The 26,307-nt window shown below is 44.8% G+C and overlaps 1 protein-coding gene across 1 annotated transcript in view; it reads right to left on the bottom strand.

The window, feature by feature from the left end:
* Window positions 1–21,314, bottom strand: part of LOC309543141 (uncharacterized protein) — a gene marked incomplete at its 3' end in the record, with an annotated part of 1,180,881 nt that extends 1,159,567 nt beyond the window's left edge. The window contains exons 1-3 of the mRNA XM_082242522.1: window positions 21,253–21,314; window positions 14,185–15,895; window positions 6,737–6,901 (exon numbers count right to left, since the gene is read on the bottom strand). Of these exons, the coding sequence (XP_082098648.1) occupies window positions 6,737–6,901; window positions 14,185–15,866 (1,847 nt within the window). The 5' untranslated portion in view covers window positions 15,867–15,895; window positions 21,253–21,314. The remainder of the gene's footprint in view (window positions 1–6,736; window positions 6,902–14,184; window positions 15,896–21,252) is intronic.
* Between the last annotated feature and the right edge of the window lie 4,993 nt (window positions 21,315–26,307).

The following is a 26,307-nucleotide window of genomic DNA, read 5'->3' as shown; positions in this document are numbered from 1 at the left end:
ATTGATCTTGGTGAATTACTGGATCTGGCCCCTGATAAAGAGAATCCCCACACTTAACAGACATTTAAAAATAAATCACAGAAATTTCCATCTGTTTACTCCACCCGAAATATAGCAGCTTTCTTGAAATGCACCATCAAAGCCATTAAATCTTTGCACCCCTCTTTCACTTCTTCTAACCTTCCGCCTCACTTACTTCTGGCCCTCGATGGCCTTTCCAAGGATAAACTCTTAATATTTAAACCGGCCAATACTGGACTATGGGTTTGAAAATTCTCCACAACCTGGACTGGTTTTGCCCCAGCCGAGATTGAGACCTTTAATTGCACTTTCTATACTCTTATCAAGGAGGGGCTCCAAAAGGGCCTTATTACATCACAAACCTTTGATTTTATTAACAATAATTTTGCTAACACCCCCACTGTTTATGATTTACCCCAAATTCACAAGTCCCTCTCTGATCCCCCAGGTAGAACCATCATTTCTGGGATTTCTAGCATTTCTGAAAATGCTAGTAAATGGAATGACCCTTTGTTGTGAGCAGGGCTTTTTTTCTCAGAGAATAGGTACAGGTACTCCCCCCCCCCCCCTCCAAGTAACCCTTTTCCTCCACCCCCCCACCCACCTTTGAGCACACCCCCTGGTATCACCTCCCAGTACCGCCTTTTTTGGAGAATACAGAACCAAGTAAAAATGTTTTGGGTGCTAAATAATTTGTATGGAATGTGGTAATTATAACAAGAAAAGCAGTGACATAGATGCCTCTAGCAATTAAAGACCCCACCACCAACAATAGATCCCAGCATCAATAGATGCCTTAACCAAAACAATAGATCCACTTCAGCAACAATAAACCTCCCACACCAGCAAAAATATATCTCCTAACAGCCAATAGACCCTTCAGCAGCAAGCAACAATAAACCCCTCACTCAACATTACATCCCCCCAGCAACAATAGACCCTCCATCAACAGTAGATCCCCGAGCAACAATAGAAACTCCAACAGTAGATCCCTCAGCAACAATAGACACCACTTTCAACAGTAGAACTCCCAACAACAATAGATCCCCTATTAGCAACAACAGACCCTCCCAACTATAGACACCTTCCTTTAACAATATATCCCCCAGCAGCTAGCATCAATAGAATCTCCAGCAAATCCTAGCATCCCTTGTCATTTAATACATGCAGTGCTAGAGGTGCTAGAATTTCCTCCGCATTCCCGCTGAAAAAAAGCCCTGGTTGTGAGCTTACCATCTCACATCAAGATGCAGTCCATTTTCTTTCTTCTATTGAGAACCTTCACGTTCCTAATGATGCCCTCCTCGTCACCATAGACGTGGAGGCCTTGTATTCTTCTATTCCCTACTCGAAGGGACTCCCAAGTTATCAAAAACTTTTTTTTTTTTTCACTAAGTTTAGCTCTCTCTAGGGAACTATTTCAGTTTGTTCTGGATGTTCTCAGTCACATTCTTCACCACAATGTTTTTTCTTTTGATGGGTCCCACTTTCTCCAGGTACAAGGCGTAGCGATGGGGACATTTTGTGCAAACTATCTGCAGGAAACACTATTCTTTGAGCTGACAGATTTCTCCCCGAGCCTCTCCTTTAATCTACTCCATACTCCCAATTCTTAAAATAAAGGCAGATATGTCACGGCTCGGTGGTTCGCTGCTCCCGCAGCGTGCGCTTCACCGGCCGGTAGTGACGTCGGGTCCGCTCAGCCAATCGCTAGACGTGTTTCGCCGTCCAATCACGGCGTCTTCTGTAGCTGCAGAAGACGCCGTGATTGGACGGCGAAACACGTCCAATCACATATCAGACATATCTGCCTTTATTTTAAGAATGTTTGTAAGTAGTTTTTTTGGTTTGCAATAAATTATTGTTTGAACGTACTTCACCATGGATGGCCTTTCTTTCCTATGAGGGGACTCGGGATACATATAAAGGACCACCACTAAGGATCTCTCCTATATGATTGAGGATTCCAGGCTGCCAGGGAAGGCTTTCCTTAATTTATATTCATTTGCACAATACCATAAGCGCGAGGTTATACCGCTATACATCAATAATATGTAAACTTCTGGAAGGGACGATAAGGGACTATATCCGAGAGTTTGCTAAAGACAACAACATCATCAGCAGTAATCAGCAGGGGTTTACAAAAGGGCGTTCTTGTCAAACCAATCTGCTAACATTCTACGAGGAGGTGAGCTGTGAGCTAGATAGGGGAAGACCAGTGGATGTGGTATACCTGGATTTTGCTAAGGCAATTGATACAGTTCCCCACAAACGCTTAATTTATAAAATAAGGTCTGCAGGTATCGACCACAAGGTTTGCTCTTGGATACGGAACTGGTTAAAGGGGTGTGTCCAAAGGGTGGTAATATATAACGCGTACTCAGACTGGTCTGGGGTGGTATGTGGGGTCCCCCAAGGCTCAGTCCTGGGACCAACTTTGTTCATTTTATTCATAAACAGCATTGAGGATGGGATCATTAGCTTGATCTCAGTTTCTGCAGATGACACAAAATTGGGCAGGGCAATAACTTCACATCATGAGGCAGAAATCTTACAGAATGACCTGAACACAATAAAAGAGTGGGCAACTACATGGCAAATGAGGTTTAACGTGGAGAAGTACAAGGTTTTGCACTTGGGGACTAAAAACATAAAAGCACAATACAATTTAGGGGGGGGGGACCTTTGGGGGAATTAAATATGGAGAAAGATCTGGGAGTCTTAGAAGATAGACTTAGCAATAGCATGCAATGTCAAGCTACAGCTGCCAAAGCCAGCAGGATATTAGCATGCATAAGTAAGGGGATGTATTCCAGAGATAAAACTATAATCATTCTGTACTGATATCCTGCACTGGATATACGAAAGCGGTTGCAGGCAGCCATGTTGTTCAGAAGCAACCATTTTGTTCAGAGCGGCCATGACAGTCTGGCAGCCCAGATATACACAAGTGATATTCTCCCCCTCCCCTCCTCAATTCACTCATGGAATGCAGGGTTTTACACTTCAAACGAGCCATTATTTCAACTCAGAGACATGAAACCTCTAATTGCAAATACCTCAACAGTGATCTCAGCATAGATAAAAACTATTTAGTCGGAAGGATTGCATGAGGACACGAGGCCATACCATGCGATTAGAGGAGAAATGTTTTAACATCAGGCAACACAGGGGGTTCTTTACTGTTAGGGCTACAAGACTGTGGAATTCTCTGCCACAAAATATAGTTACTGCGGGAAGTATGGCTACTTTCAAAGACTCTTGGACGTACATCTCAAGGATCAGAACATTCAGGGGTATGAGAAATTATTACGGCCATACATTCCTATACAGGTTGAACTGGATGGACTATAGTCTTTATTCAACCTCAACCACTATTTAACTATGTAACCAGCCCTCAAAAATTCCACTTCCCTGCTCGCATTTTGCGAGTGGAATGATGACGAGTACGAGTAAGAACAGGGCTGTGCTGTATGGGGAATGTGTAGCTCCTCCGTTCAGCCTGCCCCTCCCGCTGTCACAAGGCTGTGTGTGTATTTCATTCTTACACAGCCCAGTGAGCAGCTCCTCGCCCCCTCCAGGAATGGGAGAGGCTGCATCTGCTCTGCGTTCTCTGCCTTCTCCCGCCCCCCTCTCTCTCTCTCTCTCTCCCTGTGCCCGCCCACACACTCAGTACAGCCCGTGCTTGCTGTATGTGAAGGAGATGTGTGGGCAGGATAGTTTCATTTAAGCAGCAAGCAGCTACATGGTGAACTGAGTGAGTAAGATGAGCACTGTGATCGGACTTACTCCTCCCTACCCTGTCACCCCCCTCTGTCCCTATCATCACCCCCTCTGTCCCTGTCATCACCCCCTCTGTCCCTGTCATCTCCCCCCTCTGTCCCTGTCATCTCCCCCCTCTGTCCCAGTCATCTCCCCCCCTCTGTCCCAGTCATCTTCCCCCCTCTGTCCCTGTCATCACCCCCCTCCCTCTGTCCCTGTCATCTCTCCCCTCTGTCCCTGTCATCTCTCCCCTCTGTCCCTGTCATCTCCCCCCTCTGTCCCTGTCATCTCCCCCCTCTGTCCCTGTCATCACCCCCCGTGTCCCTGTCACCCCCCTCCTGTCCCTGTCACCTCCTGTCTCTCCCTGTCTCCCCCCTGTCCCTGTTTCCCCCCTGTCCCTGTCATCTTCCCCCCTGTCCCTGTCACCCCCTCTCACTCTCCCTGTCACCTCCCTCTGTCCCTGTCATCTTCCCGTCTGTCCTTGTCACCTCCTGTCTCTCCCCATCACCCCCCCTGTGTCCCTGTCACCTCCTGTCTCTCCCTGTCACCCCCCCTTCTGTCCCTGTCACCCCCCTGTCCCTGTCACCCCCTCTCACTCTCCCTGTCACCCCCTCTCACTCTCCCTGTCACCCCCTCTCACTCTCTCACTCACCCTGTCACCCCCTCTCTTTCTCTCTGTGTCACCCCTTCCTTCTCTCTCTCCGTTTCACCCCCTCTCTCTCTGTCACCCCCTCTCTCTCTCTGCCGCTGGTGCCGTTCCTTCAGAGCCCCTTGCCGTGACCGTCGGCTCCCGTGCGCATGACGTAATCGCAGCTCCAGCCAATCAGATGGCCGGATGCCCGGAGGGTTTGAGTGGGGCAACAAGTGGCGAGTAACTCCTAAGGCCTGGCTAGTAGCTCAGGACATGAAATTTTGAGCCCTGATGTAACTATGTATCAATAATTGTCAATGCTGCAATAAGAGTCTGAGGCGTCATGTAAGTACAGGAGAGTGTCATCCACATAGAGTTACACATGCCCCCACGAGGGGTCCCACCACCAGTCACCGCACATCCTCTGTAGAGCGAAGCAGAATAGCCATGGGTTCAATAGCCAAGGCAAACAACCCAGAAGACAGAGGGCAACCCTGTCTCGTTCCTCTGCCAAGACGGAAGGGAGGGGACAGAACACCATTGGTGCGCACTCGGGCCACAGGGGTCTTATATAATAATTGAGTCTAAGCAATAAATTTAGGGCCAAAGCCAAACCGGGTAAGTACCTGCCATAGACACCCCCATTCCACAGAATCATAGGCCTTCTTTACATCTGGTCATTTTTCCCTGTGTATTTTGTTCTTTAAAATGGGCTATATTGGTATGGAGGCGACAAATGTTGATGTCCGTGCCTTTGTCCGGCATGAAACCAGTCTGATCTCCATGCATCAGAGACAGTATGACAGAGTTCAGATGATTGGCCAGTATTTTAGTCAGAATTTTAGCATCTACATTGAGTAGTGATATTGGCCGGTAAGATGATCACAGTTCTGGGTCTTTCCCGGGTTTGGGCAAAACAACAGCCTCTGACATTGAAAGTAGGAGGGAACATGCATCCAGTGCACTACAATTTTTTTCAAAGTAATATGGGCCTATAGTTTCAAGCTTGGTTTTATAGAACTCTGTAGGAAGTCCATCCGGCCCTGGGGTCTTGCCAGCCTGTAAAGACTTGATCGCATCCCTGACCTCCCTTTTTCACCAGTAAATGTTGGAAAATTGACTGCATCTAAGTATGCTGACAATTCCTCAGGAGAATTGGTCACCCTAGACGTGTATAGGTGTGCGTAATATTCCTTGAATCTTCTATTGATCTGTATAGGATCACAGAGTAAATCCCCGTCGGCTGCCCTAATGTTGGCAATGCAAGAGCTACCCAATTGCTCTGCTGCCAGCAAGGCAAGAAGTCTTCCCGGGCGCTCTCCCTGTTCAAATATGCGGTGAGACTGGGAGAGCAGGGAGCGTCTGCAAGATTTGGCGCAAAGCAACGTGATTCTCTGTAGGCAGACAACATGTCAGAGTAGGTGCTCCTATCCAGTGTCTTAGAGTATCTCGTCTCCAGCAACGCAGCACACTCCTCGGCTTCAGGTAACTGGAAGCGAGACTCCTTTCTAATTTTAGCTATATCAAATTGGTACCTGCCCCTAGGATAGGCCTTGAATGTGTCCCATACCATAGAATCAGGCCTATGTCTAGCATTACCAAGTCCATCTTACCCGTTAGGGTGGTCTGGCAGTCAGAGATGGCCTGCATCAGGGCAGCAAAGTTATTCTGTTCTCGGAGAGCTGGGTCTACATCCTCAGTCTGAGTCGCCATGTTGGAAGGCACACGAGGCCAAGCTTTCGCACTGTTAGGAGTAACGGGTACCATAGATGTTTTCCGGGGTACTGAGGATGAATGTCCTCTGGTCCTAGCAGGTCAGGGAGCTAAACGGAATGCTGCGGTGAAGTCAAAAGTTGTCAGGGCTGCAGGAAAACAGGATAATTGCCAGGCAGATCGGCGGAGCTCTCTCACTATGATTCTGCTTTGGTCGCCATCTTGGAAGCGCCCGCAACTTGTATATGCTTTTAAAGCATCATCTATGGATAGTAAAATTGGCGCAGTTTGTCTCTGTTGCATGGGCATGTGCAATTTTTAAGCATGACATGTTTGGCATCTGTTTATTCAGCAAAACATCATCTTTTATATTTTACAAAAAAATGGGTTATGTATTGTGTTTTTAAAAAATGTGTATTTTTTTTTAATTGCATTTGTAAAACCACTGCGTAAATACCGTATGACATAAAAAATGTACAACCTACCAATTTATTCTCTAGGGCTTCTAGCAAAGATACTACTGATTGTTACATGTAAACAAAAAGGCATCAGAAAAGGCCTAGAGCTGTCCCAGAGTCATATGGTCTCAGTCAGTCCTGTTATACTCACTGTAATTCCTCTATCCGGCTTGTTGTCAGAGCTTCCATCACATCCCTGAAATGAGGACCCTCCAGATTGTTATTATACAGGTTCAGTGTCCTCAGTGTCTGGTTATTTCTTATTCCAGATGCCAGGTGGGGGCAGGATCTGTCTGTCAGGTGATTATCGGACAATCTGTAGAAGAAGAGAAGAATGTTACCAGAAGAAAATGAATTTCTTCCCCAGGAATGAATGTAACTATTCTCTACATACATGGAACTCATTTCTATTTGTTGGAATCATTTATATTAGATCACTTTATAAAACTCCAGGAAATAGAATTTTATAAGAAAAATGTTATAATGGAGTAAATCCCCCAATATTGTTCTCCATGTGTAGAGACGGTGATAACTCCATACACAGGATGAGCACAGAATACCACTGACATGACTCGTACTGTGCTATAATCTCCTTGTGTATGGAGCATGAATGGTATCAGCAGACTGTGTGAGGCTGCAATCAGCATTGCTAGTGATTAGACGGGATGATTTTTATCTGATATTCAAAAGGCTTGGCTGCTAAAAAAAACATCTATAAATTCTATAAAAGTTGGAAACAAAATTTGTGATTGGACCTTACTGGTATAAAGAGGACAAACAAGTCAATGAATAAGAACATTTAGATGGAATTTATTACAAAATTGCTCCTGAATGCCTAGTGGTGTATATTCCCCCCGAGGGCATCAAGATGGGGCCCTTTGGAAGGTAAAGTCATCTTTATCATCATACCATTAGTGTCCACTGATGATTTGATGTTGATACTGTGCTTTGAGAACCCTAGTACCTATAGGAGCTGGATATCCCCTGATAGAAGCTGGGTTAGTGATTTTATATCCCAGATGGGTTTGTGCTGAAGGGATCTATTTGAGCTGGCGATCTCCGCACAATAGGTCTGCTCATACACATCTTTGTATGGCTGAGCCATTTGGGGCTACAAAGATATTGAAGCCCTGGATTTATTTGGCTTATCTCTCAGCTCTTTAGTCAACCCTTTGAGGCTACCATTATCCATTACCTGTCCGCTGCCATTTCTTACAACTTGAAAGCAATATCTAGACTACTCATCCCTACATCCAAGAATACATGGTCCTGAGGAAGCAAATAAAGTGAAACGTGTCAAACTCTGATCTCTTGGACAATCTTCTGGGTTAGTATAGCAATTGAGAAGTATGTATGACTTTCTGTGGTTCCTCTATCTTTGGGACCCAGATGTTGGAGTCTTCTTTTAAAATGTGATTTTAACCACTTGCCTACTGGGCACTTCACCCCCTTCCTGCCTAGGCCAATCTTCAGCTTTCAGCACTCTCACACTTCGAATGACAATTGTGCAGTCATGCAATGCTGTACCCAAATGAAATTTATATCATTTTTTTCACACAAATATAGCTTTCTTTTGGTGGTATTTATTCACTGCTGGGCTTTTTATTTTTTACTAAAAAAAGAAAAAAGGGGCAAAAATTAAAAAAAAAAAAGTTTTCTTAGTTTGTCAGCAAATTTTGAAAATAAGTAATTTTTCTCCTTCACTGATGTACAATGATGAGGCGGCACCGATAGACTGCACTGATGGGCACTTATGAGGTGGCACTTATGGGCACTGATGAGGTGCACTGATGAGGAAGCACTAATATGCCGCAATGATGGGCACTGATGGGCACTGGTGGGTGGCACTGATGGGCACCACAGATGAGCAGGCACTGATGGGCACTGACTGGCATCACTAATGGGCACTGATTGGGGTTACTTATGGGCACTGATTGGGGTCACTTATGGGCACTGATTGGGATCACTGTGGGCATGGATTGTTGTCTCTGATGTGCACTGATTGGTGTCACTGATGGGCACTGCTGGGGCTTTACTGTAATCAGGGCACTGATGATCAGTGCCCTGATTACCTGTCCTGGTCACTTCTTTGAGGAAGAGCTTCTAATTTGCCGACAGTGGACACAGCCGATCACATGGGTCATTGGCTTTTTACCAAGATCGGGGTCACGCAGTGTCCTAGAAACATGGCGCAGCCATGATCGGAATGCTGCGCGCCCCCGCAGGCAGAGGAGAGCGTCTGCTCTGGGGCGCCGCCATATGACGTCGTCCCAGAATGAGAGCCGCACCATTTCGCTATCATTTGACGGTGGACGGCAAGTGGTTAATTATAAAAAATTCCATGTAAATGTTCTTATTCATTGACTTTTGTTTGTCTTCTTTGTACCAGTAAAGTCCAATCACAATTTTTGGTTTTAGCTGATATTATATTTATCTCTGCTCATAAGAGTTCTGTACTCCTAGGAAGTAATAGGGGAGATCTCTGACACAGAATAGTGGATCTACAGTAATGGGAAAATCCCTGATACAGATTTTTTTTGTGTATTAATAAGGAGATTTGCAGACACTGAATAATGAATGGTCATGTCAGGTGACAATAAAAGTTCATATGAAGCTCAAAATGTGTTTTTATCCATCTGCTGACTGTTCACAACTTTACTTAGGAGATTGTTTGCTTCAGTTGCACTATCAGGAACTGAAATGCTCCATGAAAAGCTCTTTTAATGCTGAGCTAATCAAAATGACCAAAGCAGATCACAGTTGAAAGTCAAATAGTGTGCCATTGAAAAGGTGAAATGCTACACTGAATAAAACAAGAACTGTGTCTGTCTTCGTTTCAGGCTGCAAAATGAGATTATTTTAAAGGGGGAAGGGGTGGGTGATTCTTTTCTATACCCACTGTATAATGTTTGGGGTTCTAAGTAATTTCCTAGAAAAAAATTACTGATTTTTAAATGTAGGAGAGAAATGTCGAAATTGGCCCAGTAGGGAAGTAATTCATGCCCTCTATGCATTAAGGTAAAAAAAAAAAAAAAACCTTCTGCAGGAAGCAGCTCCCCCTAGCCCCCTAAATACTTACCAGCATCCAATCTCGATCCAGTCAGGGGCATGAGGGCAAAAGCTCTTTTGACTCTTTCTTCTCATTGGCTCAGACAGCCTCAGCGGAGGGGGGGGGGACCCAAGAAGAGAGGAATCAGGGCTGCTCTGTGCAAAACCATTGCACAGAGTAGGTAAGTGTGACATATTTGTTATTTTAAAAAAATGTGCCTTTAAAATCACATTCATTTTTCTGTGAAAAGTGTAATATTACCTGAAGTGTTTCCCTCTATGTGTACACGTATATACACATCCTGGGCAGCAAGCGGTTATGCATTTTTTTTTCAAATCTAGCAATTGGCTCTCTGTTAAAAGTAATCCAGGTGGCTTTACAGCTGCCTCATCACTTTTACAGTGATGTGGACCACCCCCCCCCCCCCTTCCACTTCCATTCCTGGGCTCTCCTATTCCACCAGGAAGCCTGGGGCTATAGTAAAGAATTGAGTTGGCTGCCCACAGAGGAAATGTGGGAACATCCATTTTCAGATCTCCTCTGTCATGAATGAAGCTGAAAGTGATGAGGATTTTATCACTTCCAGTTTTAAAGCTGTCCTCACCTGGCCATTACAGCCAGGGATGCAGCTGATCAAACACAACCTGTATTTGATTAATTGCCTTTGAGGACAGGGGAAACATCAGGAGTCTAATAGACCCTGATGTCTCCTAAAGGAGTACCTGTAACCTGTCAAAGCTATCACAAAGTGGTTGTAAAGTCACTGAGGACATTTACTGATATCCCCCATTATTGCAAGCTATATAGTACAGTGTGCGTGTGTTTTTTTTAAATTATGAAGCTAAAAACCTTATTTCTCACATTTCTGACTTCTCACAGCTCTCCTTCCCTGATCTAAGGACTAAAGGGGAGGGGCTGAGATTCCCCTCTGACATCAGTCGGGAGATCATATGACCGTACAGCGGTGGGTGCTGTGAAATAAGGTATTTAGCTTCATAATTAAAAAAAAAAAAAACCACACACACTGTACTGTATAGTTGGCTGTAACAGAGGGGATACCAGAAATTGTGCTCAGTGACTTTATAGCCACACGGAATAGCAGCAGGAGCGGAGGGGAAGGGAGGAGATTGGCTCACAAACACACCTGGAACTGAGAGGCAGGGAGGGAGGGAGGGGGAAAGGGAGAGACTCTGAACACAGCGGGATGATGGAGGCATGTAAACTGACCACAGTATCATGGATCAGCAGCCATGATTACCGTGGTCAACAAACCTGGGGGGGGGGGGGGGACATAGGAACATGCAGGATCAACCAGGTATTTTGCAGCATAGAATAGGACAAATGTGTATATCAGGTGCGCTAAACTATTAAATGATAATATCAAATATATGATAATATAGTGATAAATCAACAAAAATTGATGAGTGATATATAAAAAATGGGAGGACAAACCTCCTTCACAATAGATAAGTCAAAAAACACAACAAAATGGATGACAATATGTGAAAAGAATAATACAGAATCATACAAATGTATGTCCAAAAGATGAGTCCATAAATAGAATGTGAATGTCCAAAAACATAATCATCCAACATGCATGTGAAATGATTCCAAAGGTGCAAAATTCAACACAATAGATGTGTGCAGTGAAGACCTCCACCGTTAAGCCCCTTACCAGATGGGATAATACAAGGGCGTGTGTATTATCAGATCCAATGCTACTATGTAACCCAGGAAAGGTGAGAAAAAACCCCAAATCCTTCTCTACAATCAGGAAAGAGCAGGTCAGCCTCTTACCAGATGGGTCTTAATTCTAGGCAAAAGGATTGGATTCCGCCTGTAATGAGTGCCTTTTCTGTTCCTTGGGATGCTTGGATCTGCTAGCTCTGGTCGGTGTATAAAGGCCCCCCCCCCCCCCCCCCTGGTATACCATAAAAGAAAAACCGCTGATAGTGTGATATCTTCCAACAAAGTTTAATATGAGAAGGTAATACACTTACAATATGTCGACTTGGTATATGACAGAAGCGGCAATGGATACCGGAGAGATCAGCTGGAGAGCCGCGGCCGCCGATGGATCGTGACGTTGCGGCGCTCCTCTCTGATGCGTTTCCTCCTACGACGGACGTCAACTGAGACAGGGGGGAGACGGGCTTATTTGACTTACCTATTGTGAAGGAGGTTTGTCCTCCGATTTTTTATATATCACTCATCAATTTTTGGTGATTTATCACTATATTATCATATATTTGATATTATCATTTAATAGTTTAGCGCACCTGATATACACTTTTTTCTTCTGCAATTTTTTCTAAGGTCGCAGCTTTTCTATTTCATTTTCCAGCACACTTTAGAATAGGACAAATGACACTGCAGATTCACTATGCTGCTTATTGTGCTTTAAAGGAACAGGATCATTTTTTTTTTTTTTTTTAGGGTTACAACCACTTTAAATAGAAGAAAGCACAATAAATTGAATGAAACAAATAAAAATAATAAAAACAATTTAAAAGCACCCCTGTCCTCACGTGCAAATGTAAACATTCATGTAGGTCAGACATGCATACAGGGCCGCTGTTAGAAATCATGGGGCCCTTTACAGCCTGCCTGACAGGGACCAAATGAAAATATCAAAATATTATAATTATATTTTCACTAGAAATACACAAAAATAATTATTAGCAGACACAAACATAACCTAACTTACAAAATTCCTGATAAATGTAAAATATAAAACTGTATTAACCACTTAAGCCCCGGAAGATTTTACCCCCTTCCTGACCAGGGCCTATTTTGCGATTCGGCACTGCGTGACTTTAACGGACAATTGCGCGGTCGTGCGACGCTGTACCTAAACTAATTTGACATCCTTTTTTCCCCACAAACAGAGCTTTCTTTTGGTGGTATTTGATCACCTGTGCGATTTTTACTTTTTGCGCTATAAACAAAAAAAGTGCATCAATTTTGCAAAAACAACAATATTTTTCACATTTTTTTTATATGAAATTCCCCCCCCCAAAAAAAAGTAAAAATCAATTTTTAACATTTTGGGCCAATTTTTTTTTTTTTACCATAGGTTTGGTAAAAAAAACAGCAAAAAGCGTATTTTGATTGGTTTGCGCAAAAGTTATTGCGTTTACTAACAAAGGGAAAGATTTTTGTCATTTTTGTTGTTTTTCTTTTTAACGCGTAATGGCGTTTTTTTTTTTTTGCGGTACTGCGACATTGCGGCGGACAGATCGGACCCTTGACTGACATTTTTGACACTTTTGGGGTTACCAGTGACATTTCTACAGTAATCAGTGCTATACATATGCACTGTTACTGTAAAATTACACTGGCAGTGAAGGGGTTAACTTTTTTGAGAGGGAGGGGTTATGTGTGTCCCTAGGGGCATGATTCTAACTGTGATTGGCTGTGGCTTGAGGTGTATGAACAGTGATCAACGGTCCCACATAGTAGAACCGTATGATCACTATTCATACACAGGGGAGAATGACAGGCGGCTTGTTTACATTAGCTGCCTGCCTTTCTCCCTTCACGGCGGACATCGGGTCCGCCGGGCACACGCGCGGACTCGTTCGTGAACGAGCCGGGGTGGGAGCGCGCCTTCGGGGGCGCGCGCTCGCCCGCTATTGGCTCCCAGGCTAGTGACGTATATATACGTCACTTTGCCTGGCCGGGGCTGACCTCCGCAGTAAATAGTCGTGCGGCGGTCGGCAACCAGTTAAGTTAATAAATAAAGTTATGTGTGTAAACGAGGTCTTAAATCTCATTCAGATGGGAGCTGTGACCTGTACAGTTTGCAGTGTTTTCTTTTTAATGTGGCTATTACTGTGGGCAGGCAGCCTATGTTACGCTATGGGGATGCAGCAGCTGTGTGAAAACAGCCTCAGGTCCTAATTTGACAGGCATGTGGATGGAGGTGTATGACCTCCAAACACTGAGTGTGCCTTTGGGGCCACTCACCCACACCTGCACACTTATCAAATTAGAACCTGTGTTCATACAGCCGCTGTGTCTTCACAGAGTAACAGGCGGCTCCAGCAGCACAAACCGTTCATTCACACCTTATGGGCCCCTACTTTTTTTATCAATTTGTTTTTTAATTATTTTTTTTTTAATTTTTAAAAATTATTTTTTACAATTGTATAATTAATCACATTTTTAAAAATATTTTTTACAACACTGTTGGAGGTGCATTGGTGACATATCAGGGGGTCTAAACAAATTCCTAACACATTTATGTTGAATGTGAAATCCCTCGCATTTGGAACAGAGAAAGGAATTGAAGACACAGATTCTTCTAATTTTTTTTAAAGAATGCGTTTGATAAATGGTTGTACAAATATCGTATGGCATAAAAAATGGCAACAAACACCATTTTATTCTCCAGGTCCTCTGCTTTCAGAAAAAAAATAATGTTTGGGGAATTTAAGAAATTATTTAGTAAAGAAATTAAAAAAATGACCTGGTAGAGAAGCAGTTAAATACATTTCTGCCAATTCCAATTTAACACAGCAGTGTGGTTATTTATATTTAATATTTACACCAAACTCTTGATGTTGTGTAGAGCCGGTATAAACTTCCTCAATCCTTCACTCTGAATATTACATGAATCTAGATTTACTTCTTCTGTCTCTCTGCAGGATTGAAGGATAAAAGACAGCACAGAGCAGTCCAGAGGGCTGAGGGGGACATGAGAAAAGTCAACTTTGTTTGATCCGATACATTGTGACACCAGAGCCTTATTCCTGCTCTCATAGAGATAGTAGAATACATTAAGAAGTTCTCTGCTGCCTCTTATGGGTGCCTCAGGTCTTTGTTTTGGGATTTTCTTCTGGATCCAGGTGATGACATGTTTGGCAGCCTGAGTAGACAATTCTCCCACATGAGACTTTAACATGGATCTAGTAGAAGAGTCTGAGAGACCGCAGAGGAATCGGAGGAATATTTCAGCACGGCCGTCTTTGTAAGATTCAGCCTCATCAAGTGTTTCCTGTAATCTGTCAGCATTATAGTTAATAAAATGGACTAAAGCAGCGAAAAACTCCTGAAGAGTGAGATGTAAGAAGGTGTAATCTACATCCGGAGGCTGACCTGATTCCATCATGAAAGATGAAAAGAGATGATTATCATTTCTCACACTGAATGACCCCAGATCACGCTTATCAAATACAATCATGTGATTCGTGACTCCATGTTCTGCCATCCATCCAATAGATGTCAGCAGTTCCCGGGCAGTGTGACCACCATCTTTATTCTGGCTGTGATTGGCCAAAATGTTGGAGACAAAAGTCACAAAGAGTTGTGTCACTGTTTTGGGTAATGATGTCATCAGCTGATCAGTGATTGTTGGTTGGGCTCTGAAGCACATTGATAACACTGTACAGATGATCCAGCAGTATGATGGGATATAACAGAAAGTGTACAGCGTGTCATTCTCCTGCACATAATGAAAAGCCTTCTCTGATAATTCCTCATTTCCAAAGAAATTATTAAAGAAGATCAGTCTGTCTTCATGGAGAAATCCCATGATCTCAGCTATTCTCTGGAAAACACCGGTATCAACTGAGTCCAGTCTGGTTGGACGACTGGTTATCAGTACAGAGCAACCCTTAAGAAGACTCTGCCTCACCAAGCTGACCACAATCTCACCAAAATGTGTTCTCTGTTTTGGATTGGACAGTTTACTTGATCCGAAGTCCATTTGGCGAATGCTTTCATCTAATCCATCAAATACAAACAGAAGTCTCTCTGGATCTTGTAAAATATCTCCAATCTGACTCTCCAGATGTGGATATTGATGAAGAATCATCTCCTCCAAGCTGACCTCTCCCAGTCTATTAAGGTCCCGAAATCGGAAAAAAAAGACAAAGGCAAATCTCTGGTAGTGTTTTCCGGTCACCCAGTCATAGACAAACTTCTGCATCAGTGTGGTCTTCCCTATTCCTGGCACTCCGCTCACCATTACTGCATGTGGTACACAATGTGACTGGTGGTTCCATTGGAACAGCCTGTTGGGGGTAATGTGTTCCAGTCCAGTCTTTGTTTTCTTCAAGCATTTCTCATGTTTTACCCCGGTCTGTATTAGCTCATTCTGGGGACGCTGCCTGAACTGATCAGTGGAGACTACAATCAGCTTCACATAACGCTCATTGATGAGGGATCTTTGTGGTTCCAGGGTAGTTCCTGGGGGTCTATGTTCTACTAGAGTCTCAGTCTTCTTCATCAGATATTGTTTGTGCTTTTCCTGAATATCTGGTAAAATAATGGAAATATTTTATGACTCAGTGATAAAGAAGTAGCAAAACTTTTTTGTTTTTAAGTAGAAACACATTGGAACAAATATATTTTGCACATAACAATAAACAACTTGTTTGAAAAACTGCAGAACATTTAAAATATATTCACATTGCAGCCTCATCCTCTGGTTTCTTGTACACCACTTCCCACACTTCAGGGAGCATTCAAAATGGGAAACATAGAACCCCCAACCTCCAGCTACAGAATACAAAGTTCTTTGCTGTCAGGTGAACGCCTGTTGGCTAATTTTTGGGGCCTGTACTGGCCGAAACTTACTTCTTTATCCTGTGAATGCCTAATTTTTCATACTGGCATTGAAAACCAATGGGTCTGTAAAAGTTCCGCTAAATTGTGGAACGGATGCGGACCCATTTTACAGATGTGTGAATGGACCCTATATGTATTTGACATGTATTTACCGGCTGCTGTCAGTTCTGGCTGATTTAGAAAAAATAAATAAAACAATTTTTGGCTGAAAAAAAAAATAAAAATTTATGGCAACTTTTCCAATAGCAATACATCTGGTATGTCAGTGTCCATGTTGTGGGACTATGTGTGCACAGCTAGTAAGTATTTTGTGGCTGCAAATATAACCTGGAGGTTTTTAATGTTCGCCTGCCATTAAAGTGAATGGGATCCGCCGCGAACTTGCGGTTCGCAAACATTTGAGAAAGTTTGCGGACCGCGTTCGTGAAACGCCCCGTCCGATGTTCGTCCATCACTACTAATTATGCCTCATAGAAAATATGCTGGGGTGTTTGCTTTCCAAAATGTGGTAATTTTGTGGGTAATTCCATTGTCCCAGTGCTCCAGGGCCTTTAAAAATGTGAAACGTAGTCAGGAAATTAAATGTGTAATTTATGCCTCTAGAACGCCTGAAGGTGCTCCTTGGATGTTGAGCCTCTGTATGTGGCCAGGCTGTGGAAAAGTCTCACACATGTGGTATCGCCATACTTAGGAGGAGTAACAGAATTGATTTTGGGATGTAATTCTTGGTATGTACATGCTATGTGTTAGAAATATATTTCTTCACTGTCAAAGTCATGTTTTCATTTTCTTTCCACATTTTCCAAAAACATTCAGTGACAAAAGTCAGACAAGAATCTGATACATCAGAACCATCATTTGAGAGTACATCATCATCATCATCAAGAATCACAGATAAAGAAGATTGAGCCTTGTTGTAATAATACCATGTCATACCTTGGAAAATAGAGGAGGCAGACACAGAACATGAATGTGAGCTGGAAAATAACATAATATTCTAGTACAGGGCAGTCAGGAGCATTTATCTGTATGAATGATGGAATCCTTTTTAGATAATGAAAAGTTATCTGTGATGACCTTGGGATAAAAAAAGAGGATGCAAACTTCATCTACCTGTTTTAAGGTATAGAAACTGATACTAGTGGGTGAAGTTACACAAATATAATTAGTAGGCACCAGTGGCGGCTGGTGCTCCATGGGCCGGGGGGGCGGCAGATGGACTGCATCATTCACCCCCCCCCCCGGCCCCCACCAGGCCGCACACCAGGACTACACCAGGACCCCGGACACCCTCAGGACCCCAGACCCCCCTCACGGCTCACCCACCCTCAGCGTCGGTGGCGGCAGCTTCGGCTTCTTCCCCCTCAGTAGAAGCATCTCCTCCCCCATGCCCAATGGCATGGCTTCTACTTTCGGACAATCAGGAAACAGGTCTCAGGACCCGCTTCCTGATGGCCAGGAGGCGGATCTGTGTGACAATAGCGAATATTCATTCGCTGTTGTCACACACCTGGGTGGGCAGAGCACTGCGCCCCGAGCCCACCCTTTTTTTAACCTGTGAAAGCCTCTGGCTCTAGTCACATGATTAAAAAAAAAAAAATCCCCATTGAACTCCATGCGTCTGGCACCCCGCATGTAGATTAGGGGGCCAGATGCATGAATACTGGTAGGCACGTTGCAATAAGAAGAAACCAAGAGCAAATTGGGGAAAGAGAGACAGGGAGGAAAGAGAGAAAGAAGAAAAAAAATGAGGGGGGAATAAAAGGAGTGTGGGAGGGCAGGTAGAGGGAAAGGGTAATATGAGACTATGTACCCCATACTTATTCACATTTCTGGGATCTGGGGGCATCCAGTTTCCACCCACGTCCCCCACAGCCACTGGCCAGGGTTGTGGGGAAGAGGACCTTGCCCTCATCAAAAAGAGGACAAGTTGCCCCCCCCCCCCCAAAAAAAAAGCATCCCCTGCTTCAAAGCACTCCCCATGTTAAAGGCATGTGGCAAAATGGACATGGTATGGATTGGGGGGGTTGCCACGCCATTTTTTCAGCAATATGTAAATGCCAGCAATTCTTTTTTTTTTACAATCAGCTGTCAGCGGGAAACATTGTTGACAGCTGATGACTCATTGGTTGTAAAGTCAAAAGGTTTTTTATCCTACTGCATTCTATGCATTAAGATAAAAAGCATTCTGTGTGCAGCAGCCCCCCTCAGCCCCCCTAATACTTACCTGAGCCCGCTCTCTATCCAGTGATGTCCACAAGTGCCTCGGCGTCCGGGACTCTCCCTCCTAATTGGCTGAGACACACTGGCTAACGCTGCTGCCTATCAAACTCAGGCGCAACCTGGCGGTGTCGGATGGACCGAAACAATGTTCTAGAGATGTTCTATTGGATTTAGGTCAGGTGAGCATGGGGGCCATTCAATGGTATCCATTCTTTCATCCTCCAGGAACTGGCTGAATGCTCTCGCCACATGAGGCCGGGCATTGTTGTGTACCAGGAGGAACCCAGGACCCACTGCACCAGCATAGGGTCTGACAATGGGTTCAAGGATTTCATCCCAATACCTAATGGCAGTCAGGGTGCCATTGTCTAGCCTGTAGAGGTCTGTGCGTCCCTCCATGGATTTGCCTCCCCAGACCATCACTGACCCACCACCAAACCCGTCATGCGGAATGATGTTCCAGGCAGCATAACCTTCTCCATGGCATCTCCAGGCACTTTCACGTCTGTCACATGTGCTCAGGGTGAACCTGCTCTCATCTGTGAAGAGCACAGGGCGCCAGCGGCAGACCTGCCAATTCTGGTGTTCAATGGCAAATGCCAATGGAGCTCCACGGTGCCGGGCAGTGAGGACATGGCCCACTAGAGGATGTCAGGGCCTCAGACCACCCTCATGAAGTCTGTTTCTGATTGTTTGGTCAGAGACATTCACACCAGTGGCCTGCTGGAGGTCATTTTGTAGGGCTCTGGCAGTCCTCATCCTGTTCCTTCCTGCACCTGTCCTGCTGATGGGTTAAGGACCTTCTACAGCCCTGTCCAGCTCTCCTAGAGTAACTGCCTGTCTCCTGGGATCTCCTCCATGCTCTTGAGACTGTGTTGGGAGACACAGCAAACCTTCTGGCAATGGCACATATTGATTTGCCATCCTGGAGGAGTTGGACTGCCTGTGCAACCTCTATAGGGTCCAGGTATCACCTCATGCTACCAGTAGTGATACTGACCCTAGCCAAATGCAAAACTAGTGAAAATCATTTTTTTTTCTTCATTTTTTCTGGAGTGAGGAAAAAAACATTCCTACTTTGGAGGTTGTCTAATTGTTGCCCATCTAGTGCACCTGTTGTTTATTTCATTAATACCAAAGCAGCTGAAACTGATTACCAATCCCCTCTGCTACTTAACTGACCAGATCAATATCCCAGGAGTTTACTTGGCTTGATGCTACACTCTGATTAAAAAGTGTTCCTTTCATTTGTAGCACCCCCCTAGGTAGGTGCTAGTGAGAGTATAGTTTTTGGCTCTGTCTGCCTATCAGAGGAGCAGCAGGTAAACCTATATTGTTTTTTACCTACGAGAGAGCAGGATCTGTGAGTTAGGTCTGCTCAGTGTGCTCAGTATGTGATTCATTGTGTCTAGAGGAGTGTTTCACACTGGTCCAATAGGGAGGCATTTTGGACAGTGGGAGGAAACCTGAACAATGGGTACATAGGCTTTGACACAGTCCTGGTGATTGGCAGAGACAGGCTTTCTCGGTGCATGTTGGGATACTGTATAATAGCCAGGAGCACATGTACTGCGGGGTCTTTGGCTGGTGAGCAGAGTCCCGGAGGGAGGGTGGCGGCTGCCTCCTCCTCTGTAGCAGGGGCACGTGGCGTCAGGAGGTTGTCCTGAGGGCCAGTAGGAACGGAGCTGAACCCAGAGGTCCAGGAGAGCTGACTGAGTGGGAGACACTGAAGACCATAGAAAAACAGTATTGTGAGTACAGGGACTCGTGTCAAGGGGCCTGACCTGAGGGGGGCCACCCCAAGAGTAGGATAGTCAGCGGATGGGTGTCGGCAGTCAAGAAAGAGGATACTAGGAGAGTGTCCTGAAGATAATTTAGTTCATCAAGTCATCTGGAAAGAGACTTAACTCTGAACCCACCTAAGTGGCAAGGTGGACTAACAGCCTGGCTGTAAATGATCTAGGCGTTTTTTTTTTTTTGGCACAAATGAAGCGGTCTTGCTGCCCTCCTCAGGACCAAGGGTATCCAAAAAGCACTACAAGAAAACGACAAGAGAAGGGCGAACCGACCTTGTGCATTACCACTAAAAAAGTTTATTAAAATCAAAGAAGGTAGCCTACAATATACTCACAAACATAGCATATGTACAAGCATGTAGGAAATAGGGACAGCTCGCTTCCAGGACACTGTTGTGTCCAGGGGCCTGACCTGAGGGAGGCCACCCCGGTATGGAATAGTCAGAGAAAGGGTGTCAGCAGTGTGCCAAGTGAAAGGGGGTACTAGGTGTGTATCCCGAAGTTCATTCATCCTAACAAGTTATCTGTATAGAGACTTAATCTAAGTTTCACCTAGTGGCAAGGTGAAACAGCAGCTTGGCTGCATCTTCAGACAGAAGTAATCATCTATTGTGAATAGTTGAAGTTGGAGTATCCCACTTTTCCCATCCCTAATTTATATAAAACCACAAAAACAACTAAATCCCCTAGACCAGGGATCATCAAACTGTGGCCCTCCAGCTGTTGCGGAACTACACATCCCATGAGGCATTGTAAAACTCTGACATTCACAGACAGGACTAGGCATGATGGGAATTGTAGTTCCTGAACAACTGGAGGGCCATAGTTTGAAGACCCCTGCCCTAGTCTGTTCATTGACTGCGCCAAAGAGTATAGAGTTAAATTGTGCATGCTGCAATTGCTATTGGTAACCCAGGGGGAACCCAAGGTGAACAATCCAGCAGTCCTCTAGGGGACAGTGCTACAGTACTATTTGTAGAAATATTAGGGTTTCATTCACATAAATGTGTAAATTGCAGCCCTTACCTCTCAGCTCCGGAGTCAGTGAGTGTCCACATTCATCCAGCTTGATCTGCTCCAAAAGACCCTCACCTATAGACAGAAATTTAAGAGGACAGTTCTGAATTGTGTATGACTGAAGCTGACCTTTCAGTTGCAGAAATCTAAGTTCTGCCTATAGTTTTACTTTAATTCCCAAGAACAAAAGAGTGTACAATGGTGCAGCTTACCAGTCCTTAGATATGAGGGCTGCATTTGTTTTTATTTTTTTCCAGGATGTTTTCCCTTTGTTGTTACCTTGTGTGGTGCCCCCCTGATTCCTGGCATCAGGGAGGGCTGACATTTCACCTTAGGGTGCTGGTTGCTAAGCCTGGTGGGCATGGACGTTTGCAGAAAAATATGTGCCAGTCACATTTAGGCTGAACAAAAGTGAGTTTTTTGCTCACAACAACAACAAAATTCAGGGAGAGAGGGATAGGGCACAGGACACCCTAGGACAGTACAGTTGCCCAAACAGACCAGCAGACTCCTTAGACAACAAAATCAAAGTAGACAGCAGTACAGAGAAAGGGCCTTTGACCTGCACCCAAATTCTGTACCTTCATAGCAACAGATGTCTCTTATAGCAACCAAAAACTCGGTGCCATGCAGGAATTATCTGGATGAGTCCATCTTGATGCTTTTCCAGGCTCTCCATAGTCCCCATTCAATGGAAGAATAACCGCTGGTACTTCATCTCAGGGCTCCATCCCTTTCCTCATGCCTCCAGGTAACAGGCTCTCCCTTGCAAAGCCTAGAGCACACTGCTAGGCCTTAGGCTTCAGGCCTACCCAATGCAGCTATTCCTCAAATACCCACACCAGACCAAGGTCTGGGTAGGAGGAACCCGATCACGTGACCTCCCCAAATATACTTTCTCCCAGCATTCACCAGTGGTCAGAGAAACTCCTACTGATTGGTTTAGAGAAGTATGCATATTCATATTTGATCACCTGTGCCATTTTAATTTTTTGCGCTATACACAAAAAAAAGAGTGACAATTCTGGAAAAAAAAATATATTTTTCACATTCTGCTATATGACATTCCCAAAAATAAAAATGTAAAAATAAAAATGTTTTAACATTTTAGGCCAAAAAAAAAACCGCAATAAGCGTATTTTGATTGGTTTGCGCAAAAGTTATGGCATCTATAAACTATGGGAAAGATTTGTCATTTGTATTGTTTTTTTTTTTGTTTTTTTTACTAGTAATGGCGGCAAACTGCGATTTTTTTTTTTTTGTGGGACTGCGACCCCTAACTGACATTTTTGACACTTTTGGGGGGACCAGTGACATTACTACAGTAATCAGTGCTAAAAATATGCACTGTTACTGTAATAATGACACTGGCAGGGAAGGGGTTAACCCTGTGGGTGATCAAGGGGTTAAATGTGAGCCTGAGGGGTGATTCTAACTGTAAGGGGGGCGTGGCTTGTGAAATTACCATAGAGACCTGTGATCCTATATAGAAGGATCACAGGCGCTCTGTGATCATCCCAGGGAGAAGAACGGTCGGCTGTGTTTACAACAGATGACCGTACTTCTCTCTCAGTGGGGAGCGATCGCGGGTGTCAGGCAACAATCGGAGCCGCCTGCCCCGTGCACCGGAGTCCCCGCTGCCGAGTGGGGGCGGGAGCACACCGGCAGCGGGGCGCGCTTGCCCCCTAGCTGCAGGCGCGCGACCGACATATACCTACGATGGTTCGTGCAGGAGGGCCGCCCTGCCGCAGTATAACTTAACCGGTTAATACAAGTTTTGTTCCTGCAACTGGATTCTGAGTGTTTTCTGCTGCTGAACCTCCCCACACACTTGTACTTGCTTAAACCCTGGCATGGCATTCTGCTTTCTGGGTTTTTGCCTATACGCATGCACATGTTTATGCAAGAACCAGCATATACCAGTGTACAGCTGTGTACAACCATTGACGCACCTGTACACAGGGCTGCTGTTAGAAATATTGGGGCCCCCGTATAGCCTACCTGGCAGGCCCCCCCCCCCCCAATATATCAAGACAATATTTCCACTAAAAATACACTGAAATCATTATTAGTGGACACAAACATAACAGAGAACCTGTGTGAATTCGCCCTTTTAAGTTGTTTTTTTTAAAAAAAAAAAAAAAATGTAAAATGCTAAAAGTGCTTACAATTATTTTATTTTATTTAATTTTATTATTTATTGCAATGTTTAATTATCATTTTTTTTTTTAAATTTTCTCTTTTATTTACAGGACAGGAAAGCCTGCAGCGCTTGGGGGGGGGGGGGGGGAGCAGTGAAAGGGGGGCACACAGGAAGGGGATCAGAAGCAGGCAGAACAGGGAGGGGGATCAGAGAAGCAATTACAAGAGCGCTGCCCTGTGTCTGTGTCTCTGCTGTAGCAGCTGAAAGCTGGCAGGAGAGGGAGAAACTGGCTTTCAGCTGCTGCCTGCGTAGATACGCACAGGGCTTCCTTCTGTAATTGCACCTCAGCCTGACCGCACCAATTCTCTGTGCTGTTGGGGCCCCCCTGTGTGCCCGGGGCTCCCTACCGGGGGACTGGTGGTCGTCCCCTATCAGCGGCCCTGGCTGTACATAGTACCTGTGGCTAGTAAAATATACCCAAAGTTTAACACCCCAAGGCAGCCAAGTTAAACGAGTCCTAACAAAGTAACTCAAAGAAGAGTTATACTTCCGATAACTGGCATCAATCAATATTTTATCACAAACTTACCTGAAAACACAAAGTCTGTTACCTGTTTGTCTGATCTCGTTAAAAACCGCCAATAAATTAGCATGTTGATCTTTCTGTAACACATAGAGACATTCCCAGAGTCCAATCACAGCTTTCCTTCCCCGTCTCTCAATATCTTGTAACAAGGTGTGGGAGAAGGATGACGGGTCTCTTTCCATTGACAGGTATTCCTGGAAAAGAGATCACATTATTGTTCTAAATCTGCTGTTAATATTGTAGCTTCATCTTCTTTTTTTTTTTTTTTTTTTTTAATGTATAAACATAAACTATTGGTTTTCTCTGAACTATTTATTCAGTGAAATAATCCTGTCATAAGGAAAATATTTTGGGCACTACTGACACAGGCCTGACTTCTGCCTAACCTTTGTGGGCTTTTGCATACTGGCCCCTCCTAACACCAGCTGATGTAATAGGACTCTACTAGGGCTATGGGCAAAAGAGAGAATACAGATCTGATCTGCGCCATTCGCCACAGATCCATTCTTTACTATTTTAGCATCCAGTGCAGACACTTCCACTGTCAGCCTGATCTGAAATTTCAGTGGGTGTGGAGCAGGGGCGTAACTACAGGGGTTGCAGGGGTTGCAATTGCAACCGGGCCCCATGTGGAAGCATGTAGAGAAATCACTGTCCTCCTTTTTCCTCCTGTAGCTGCAGGAGGAAAATGGAGGAGATTGGCTCCTCTGTATGCTGCCCCTGCCACTCCTCCTATCCAGTTCACTTGTGTTCTGCTGTCTCTGGGCCCCTGTGTGCCCCCCTGCCCCCCCCCCCCTGTGCTGCCCCACCACTCCTCCTATCCAGTTCACTTGTGTTCTGCTGTCTCTGGGCCCCTGTGTGCCCCCCCCCCACTGTGCTCCCTCCCCTCTCCTGCCAGCTGCTGCAAGGGATGTGTCACAATAGAGAACAAGGAAGGGGTCGGTAAATATGTAATTTACCAGCTCCTTCCTTTTCTGAATGGACAGAGTCATAGTCAGTCTCATTGTAAAAAAAATAAAATAAAATGATAAAAAAATAATACAATTAAAATACCAATAAATAAAAACTACTGACACCAGTGTGTGAACTTCCAGGATTGCAAAGGTCACACTTGCGACCGGGCCCTGACATTCCACCACCGTGGGGAAGCCCCAAGATGGCAGGAAGGGGGCCCACCTCAGAACTTGTGAATGGGTCCCCACTGTGGGACCATAATAAAAGAGCCCCCGCAACGAGAGTAAAGGGCCCCAGGATCAGTAGGAAGAGCCTCAGGCTTGAAGAGAAGGGCCCCAGCCAGGGATCTGGGGAGGTCCTTCATGGTTTCTTGCACCGGGGCCCCTGAAGGTTTTAGTTACGCCTTTGATGTGTAGGTGTAACGCTCCTGCGTTTCTTATATGGTGTGGATTTTCAGCTGCAGAAATAGTTCCACGTCAGTAGTCATGTAAGAGATATGCTGAGATACCATTCCCAACCTCAATGACTCATCATGTGTGGAAGGTCTTATTTCAGCCAGTAAATACACACAATTAGCAAACTGGTTCCTAGAGTGACTTTATGTATGTGGTAACACAATGATGAAGGTTGAGGGATAGGTTGAGTGGAGGTGGTAGGTGATAGACACTTGAAGGTGAGACAGTAGCAGATGGATGCAGGAAGGTTTAGCAATGTTGTATGATAGCAGATGATAGAATACCAGGTGGACATACAAAAGAGATCAACCCAGTGCAGAAAAGTAGCAGTAGTCTCAAGAGCTAGCAATCTAGTTATGCAGATGTGATAAACAGTCTTTACTATGCAGAGCTAGATAGTGTAAGCTTAGTATAAGTTTATAGAGAATTCCCCTGCGGGGTACTTAGCACTATTAGCGATACAGCCGAAGGGTGGTTCAGGAGAGGCGGATGATCCAGTAGCGGGATACAGGGATCAGCGCAGCGAGGTTCCGTCAGCGAAGTAAGCTTGCAAGCATGGAAGCTTCAAGCAAGGTTAGCATCCAAGTAAGGGTGTTTGAACGAACACATGTGAGTGAGAACCGGCGCTTTAAATAGCCATCTAGTCCGGCGCTGGGTGATGACAGCTTCAGTCTTAAAGGTGTATGCGCACCTTTCCAAAAGTAAATGGTGGGGCGCATACACTTGTGGAAAGTGTAATTTAGGGTACCAAAGGTACCGGAACATTACAATACCCCCCCTTAAGGCCTGCTCCTGAAGGCCCCTGGAGCTGGTTTGTCTGGGTATCTCGCATGAAAATTGCGGATTAATCTAGGGGCATGTATGTCAGAGGTGTTTAGCCAGGTGTCGTCTTGGGGCCCATAGTTCTTCCATCTAACCAAGTACTG

This window comes from Pelophylax lessonae (assembly GCF_965119305.1).
Source record: "Pelophylax lessonae genome assembly, chromosome: 13".
In the NCBI taxonomy this organism is placed as follows: domain Eukaryota; kingdom Metazoa; phylum Chordata; class Amphibia; order Anura; family Ranidae; genus Pelophylax; species Pelophylax lessonae.
The sequence above is the reverse complement of the archived record's forward strand: the minus strand, read 5'-3'. Positions and strand labels throughout refer to the sequence as shown.